Below are 7139 nucleotides of genomic sequence, written 5' to 3'. Positions count from 1 at the left end.
GCATTAACAAAGTACACATATAAAGAATGACTTTCTTTTTCAGCTTAATTTTATTTTTTAATATATGTAATAAAATAAATATTTCCATAGAATAAAACAATAAAAAAGATGATTGCAAATGAAACTGCAAATCTACTATGCACAAATGGCTATTATTTTATAATATACAACAAAATTATCATGTTAATTTCTTTTTATTCCTTTTTTCTTCCCTCCCCCCTCCTATCCCACCCTACAGATGACTATCATTGGACAGAAGTATGTGTGTGTGGGGGGGGTATGTAAGATTGTTTTATACATACTTCTATTTATCAGTTCTTTTTCTGGATGCAGAGAGTGTCTTTCTTAATATGTCCTCTATAAATAATTTGGGTATTTATAATAGTTAAAGTAAATTTTTGCTCAAAGTCATTCTTTTTTTTAAAGCAATTGGGTTTAAGTAAGTTGCTCAAGGTTACACAGCCAGTTATTTCTGGGTGTGGTGCTAAGTTTCTGAGCCTGGATTCGATACCAGGTCTCCTGACTTTGGGCTGGTGCTCTTACTCACTGCACCACCTGGCTGCCCCTCAAAGTCATTCTTTAAACCACATTATTGTTACTGTGTATAATGTTTTCTTGGTTTTGTTCATTTTGCTAGTCATTATTTCATTCAAGTCTTTCCATGTTTTCCTAAAATAACTGAGCTCAGGGGCAGCTAGGTGGTACAGTGAGTAGAGCACCTGCCCTGAAGTCAGGAGGACCTGTGTTCAAATCTGGCCTCAGACACTTAACACTTTGTAGCTGTGTGACATTGGGCAAGTCACTTAACCCCAACTGCCCTCCAAAAAGCAAAAATAAAATAAAATAAAATAACTGAGCTCATCATTTCTTATATCACAGTAGTATTCCATCACAATCATATACCATGACTTGTTTAGTCATTCACCCACTGATGGACACCCAACTAGTTTTTTGCCAGCACAAAATGAGCTAAAATAAACATTTCAGAAAATATAGGTTCTTTTCCTTTTCCCTTAAATATATTTGGAAATAGACCAAGTAATGGTATGCTAAGTCAAAGGGTATAGGTAGTTTACTAACTCTTTGGGCCTAATTTCAGATTGCTCTACAAAATAGTGGTATCACTTCACAATTCCACCAACAACAAATTAGTGTTCCAATTTTTCCACATCCCCTTCAACATTTGTTGCTTTTTTCCCCAATCATTTCAGCCAAGATAGTTGGTGTAAAATGATATTTCAAGGTTGTTTTGATTTTTATTTCTCTAATCAACAATGATTTTGAGTAATTTTCATAAGACTGTGAATTGTTTTGAGTTCTTCATTGGAAAACCGCCTGATCATATCCTTTGATCATTTATCAATTGGTGGATGACTCATTTTCTTATAGATTTGACAAAACTCTTTATATATTTTAGATATGAGACCTTTATCTGATAAACTGTCTATAAAATTTCCCCCTAATTTTCTGTTTTCTTCTGATTTTGGCTACATTTGTTTTATTTATACATAGCCTTTTTTAATATAATGTAATCAAAATTATGAACTTTATACCTAACTTTGCCCCCTGTCTCTTTTTATTCATAAATTGTTTGCCTAGCCATAAATCTGATAGTTTCATGTTCTTCTAATTTTCTTGCAAAATCTCTCCATATCTATATCAAATAATTGTTTTAAAAAATAAGCAGTTGGAAAAAACAGAATTATGGAATAATTCGATGTGTCAAGAATAAGATCATAGAATTTCAGGATTGTGAATTTTAGAGATATAGAAATTCATCTTCCAGAATTCCATGAACTTGAGCAAAGAGAAAAGGGAGTTAAGATTTGCATGAGGATTAAAGATGAGAGTAATAAACATTTTGTGCTGATTTTTTTATTTAAAAATGAGAGAACTAGATTCAATAATTATAAAGATGTTGTTAGAAATAACCAAGAATTTTACCTGGCCATGAGTAAACTTTGAAGAAAAATAAGATTTTCATTTCACATCATTTCAGGTGAGTAACTTGGCCTTTTCCCCTTGTGAAAGGCACCAAGTCCAAAGTTAAGCTAGTTACAAAGTCCATTTATAATTCATTTAGATTCAAATTTCACACCTTGAACACCATTGGTTAACATTCCAGTGTTAATCCCTTGATTATATCTTTTCATTTCCACATTTCAATTTCCCCTTCCCTTCTCATCCTCATTTACTTTATTCTTTATAAAAGAAAGCAACAAGCCAGAATATTTTTAGTCTTCTCGCTATTTGTCTTCATTAGAGAGCATGAGAAAAGTTTCTCCTCAGTTGCGAAGATATTTGACAAAAGCTAAGTTTGAATATTCTAACCCAGGATATCAATAAAAAAAAAGTTGCTTTATCTAATACCTCTGAGGGCTTAGTGCAGGGTTGTACAACCTGTGACCTGAGGGCAGCTTGTGGCACACCAAAGGATTTCTGGAGGCTCTCAAAAAATGCAAAGAAAAACATACTTTGTATACAGAGGAAATCCTTTGGCAAGCTACAAGTGGACCATAGACAGCAGGTTGTGCAGGACTGGCTTAGTGCAATCCCTTCATTTACAAAAGGAAACTGAGGCACAGAAAAAAATAATAGAGTTTGAACCTAAGTTTTCCTGACTCCAAGTCTAATGTTCTATTCATTACGTCATACTGTTTCTCTAGAGGAGTTTTTATATTTTATTTGTTCATTTTTGAGATGGGATCTTCCTGTGTCACTCAGACTGGAAGTGCAGTAGCCTCTTATAAACTCAATCCCACTTCTGATTTGCACAGGACCTGTGACCAACTTTATTTTCATCCTAGTCTGGTTTGCCCCACCTTAGGCATCCTTATGTCTCCCTGTTCCTGGGATTTTACTATATTGGTACCAGACAGTATAGACTCCAGATCAGTTTCAGCTCCCTGAAACTGAGAACTATTGAGCTCAAGTGATCCACCAGCTCCATGACCCCCATTAGTAGGATTATATTCCTGTACCCCCACTATAGGCACACAATGAGATTTAGAAAGGTGAATAGAGGCTAGATTGTGGAGGTTGCTTTTTAAGGTTAGGCACTGGATTACTTTTCCAGTGCCTAGTACAATGCCAGGAAATAACAGGTACTTAACAAATGTGCATTTATTGCTAATTAATTTATTGATAAGTCAATTGAAATTGATGAAGAATGCATGACCCTAGTCCTTCTTCCCAAATGATTTTGGTTGGCTACTTCTTAAGGGGGAAGATGATGAGATTCAAGTGGACTGGATAATGAGCAACCCAATATCTCAAGTATCACTTAAAGTCATTTTAGAAAACAAATAGATTCAAATAGGCAGGCCAATGAAATACTGAAACTAACTGGGGCCCCTCGTCCCCTGTGCAATGGAATAATGATTTGCCTAGATATGATCAAAACACTGACCTACTGTTCCTAGTTACATCCTCTCCCTTCCTACATCAGGTTTTCTTATATAAGAATCCCCAGCTCCTCCAGGAGAGTAGACATTTCCCTTTAACTGGAGGTATTTCCCTGACATGGCCTTCTTCCTAGAGGTGAGGGGGTGGGGGTGGAAGTGGAGAGGTCTGACTCTCTTAAGGAGCTTCCCTCCCTTAACCAGGAGCCTTCCTTAAGTTGTGTCTCCCTCAAGAGTTGGAGGAGCATGTTTGGTGTGTTGTGTTAGCCTCAATAAATGCCTTTACTTGGTTTGGAGATAGCCTGAGTGAATTCTTTCAAGATGAACTTGCACTACAACATTTTGGGGTGCCGCTGAACCTCAACAAAATGAGTGCAAGAGAAATAATGTGTATTAAACTCAAAGGGTAGGCTGAAGCTAGGTTGTGAAGATCTTTAAATGATAGACTAGCTTCTTACTTGATCAAAAAAGAAATAGGGAACCACTGAAAATTCCAAATGTCAATCAAACTACTCACAGGGAAGGTAAGACAGACTAGTTGAAGCACCAAGACACCCTGAGATAGAGATAGGAGGCAGTGTGTACCATGCTGGGTGAGTCAAGCCACAATCACCACAACCTTCACCTTGACAGTCATCTCCCCTCAGACCCTGGAGGAGATAGCTAAGGACCCTGAAACTAGGAGTCTTAGGAATAGCAGTGTCCCCTGGGCAACAGACCTGCTCTGCCCCCATAATCATCATTAAGGGGGAAAGAAATAGTTGCTTCCCTGCTCAATAATGCCTGCTATTAGTCAGTGTTTTAAATATATAATCTCATTTTATTCTCACAACAGTCCTGTGAAGTAGGTGCTATTTGGGGGCTATGAGCTCTGAGAGGCCCCTTGAACTCTCCATGAATTTTCCCACTGGATCTGATTTTTCATGCCCAAATCTGTTACCCTTAACCTAGCCTAGCCCTCCATTGTCTGTTACCTCTGTTTCCCACCCCCGATTCCATCAAAATCCCATTCTCTGAGCAACTTTTCAGTAAGTTATATTCTTAGAGAATGGTGTGGGATTCTGAGAGTTGAAGTGACTTTCCCAGAAATACAGTCATTATTATGTGTCATAATCAGGACATGAACTATTGTCTTCCTAACTCTGAGATTGGCTCTTTAGAAATCAGTTAATGATGACTTAGTATTTCTCAAATTGAAGTGTTTTTTCCCATATGTTATTGAGTTCTTCAGTCTAATTCAGTCCAGTTCCCTATACAACAATAATATGTAATGACTGTCTACTTTTTTGTTTTACAGATGACTAAGAAATGATCCTTCCACTATGGATTGGGCAAATGAAACTTTCCCAAAGCAGTTCATTCTACTGGGTTTCTCAAATTGGCCTTGGTTGGAGCTGCCCCTCTTTGGAATCTTACTGGTCTCTTACACATTGACTCTCTTTGGCAATGTGGCCATCATCCTGGTGTCCTACTTAGACCCCAAACTCCACACACCCATGTATTTCTTTCTCACCAACCTATCACTCTTAGACCTTTGCTATACCACTAGCACAGTTCCCCAAATGCTGGTAAATATTTGTAGTAAAGTGAAAAGCATTACCTATGGTGGTTGTGTTGCACAACTCATCATATTTTTAGCCTTGGGTTCCACAGAGTGTCTTTTACTAGCTATCATGTCCTTTGACCGATTTATGGCTATTTGTCGGCCTCTCCATTATCAAGTGATCATGCACCAGCGTCTATGTCTCAAACTGGCAGCTGCATGCTGGCTCAGTGGTTTCAGTAACTCTGTGCTGCAGTCTACTTGGACCCTTCTCATGCCACGATGTGGCCGCTACAAAGTGGATCACTTCTTTTGTGAGGTACCTGCCCTTCTCAAGCTGTCATGTGTTGACATAACAGCCAATGAGTCTGAACTCTTATTCTTCTCTGTTGTCATCTTACTTATCCCCCTGTCATTAATCCTCATTTCCTATGCCTTCATTGCCCAGGCAGTATTGAAAATACAGTCAACAGAAGGGAGGAGGAAGGCATTTGGGACATGTGGATCCCACCTGGTGGTGGTGTCACTTTTCTATGGGGCAGCCATCTACATGTATTTCCTACCACCTTCATCCACTTCTGAAATTTGGGGGAAGATAGTTTCCCTATTTTATGGAATCATTACACCTATGTTGAACCCTCTCATTTATACTCTAAGAAATAAGGATATGAAAGAGGCCTTCAAGGGCCTTATAAAAAGAATATTTTTGATTAAGATGTGAGGAATATACTCTAGAGGTGAGCATTTCTTGTTCAGATCTCAAAGATTGTACCAACTCCTGGACTGGTTTCCTTGTCTTTTGTATTCTCCAATGCTTTTGACATAAGACCATTTCAATATGTACATGTTTTTCTTCTACTCAAAATCCTGTAGGACTCTAAAAATGTGCATGCAATAATCCATCACAAGTTTTTTTTCCTGCTCTTTTAGGTTATGAATTGAATTTTTATTCCATTTTTAAAAATTTGATAGTTAATAATCTCCTTCTATGTGCCATATATTATTAGGCACTAAGGATATAAAGACAAAAATATTACAGCTCCTGACTTGATGGAACTTATATTCCTACTGCAGAAAATCAATGTTTATATAGAAAAATAAATAGAAAATATATGCAAAATCATTTTGAAATGATTTCACAACAGAGGAAAGGGGCGTAAAAACTAGAATGAAAAAAGTTCTACCATTTCAGGTTTCACTTGAGGGGAGCTTTAACAAAAACTAAGGATTAAGGGAAGCACAATATTCTATGTTTAAGGAACAGTCTGAATGAAAGCAAAGAAATGGGAAATGGGCAGTTGTATATGGAGAATAGGACCAATTTGGCTACAATAGAATGACTGAGAGGGGGTACTATGCAATAAACCTGGAAAATCAGTCTGGAACCAGAATGTAAATGATGTTAAGCGTCAAACAAGGAAATTGTAGTTTATCCTGGAGATGAGAGCAAGCTACTGAAGATTCTTGGGTAGAACAGTAAAAGTCATATCTATGCTTCAATGACATCCATTGGGCATCTATGCTGAGGAAGCATTGTGCAAGAGAGACTAGATAGAAGGAGACCAATTAGAAGGACATTAGCTCACATGAGGGCCCAAATCAGTGTGTTTGTAGCATAAATGAAGAGAAAGGAACATATGTGACCTATACTGGGAAACAGAATATTCAAGATTTCATAATGGTTAAGATATGGGGAGTGAGTGAGAATGAAGAGTCCAGAATACCTCCTAGATGTGAACCTGGATGAATGCAAAAATGATACTGTCCTTTACAGAACTAGGGAAAGTAGAAAGAAGGGTATGTTTAGGATTCTACTTTTGACATGTCAAGCTTGATATACCTTTGAGGAAAATGAATACTTGGAGCTGTGAAACTGGAGGTCAGGAGAGAGATGAATGCTAGATCTATACCTTTGAGTCATTTGCATAAAGGTTAGAGTTGGACTCATGGAAATACATGAGAACAATACAAGAAAGAGTATAGGGAGAAGAGAGTAAGATTCAGGTCAAGCCCTGAGTACAATAGGAAGCAGTATCCACAATAACTTTCAGATCATTCTTTCTAGTTACACAACCACCATTCAAATTCAAACATTTCCTTCCTTCCTTCCTTCCTTCCTTCCTTCCTTCCTTCCTTCCTTCCTTCCTTCCTTCCTTCCTTCCTTCCTTCCTTTCTTCCTTCCTTCCTTCCTTCTT

At 37.6% G+C, this 7139-nt stretch overlaps 1 protein-coding gene across 1 annotated transcript; it reads left to right on the top strand.

Annotated features, from left to right (window-relative positions):
* Positions 1–4723: 4723 nt before the first annotated feature.
* On the top strand, positions 4724–5665 carry LOC138150270 (olfactory receptor 2B2-like). Its single transcript, XM_069073689.1, has one exon. It carries the CDS (start codon positions 4724–4726, stop codon positions 5663–5665), a length of 942 nt encoding a protein of 313 aa, XP_068929790.1.
* The last annotated feature ends 1474 nt before the right edge of the window (positions 5666–7139 follow it).

This window comes from Petaurus breviceps, unplaced genomic scaffold, assembly GCF_028583685.1.
Source record: "Petaurus breviceps papuanus isolate PSGF00001 unplaced genomic scaffold, PetGlider_PUasm1.0 90865, whole genome shotgun sequence".
Taxonomy (NCBI): domain Eukaryota; kingdom Metazoa; phylum Chordata; class Mammalia; order Diprotodontia; family Petauridae; genus Petaurus; species Petaurus breviceps.
This window is presented reverse-complemented; position numbering and strand designations above follow the sequence as displayed.

Excerpts from the sequence above, each read along its gene's own strand:
- LOC138150270 (XM_069073689.1), top strand. The coding sequence starts at position 4,724 with ATGGATTGGGCAAATGAAACTTTCCCAAAGCAGTTCATTCTACTGGGT.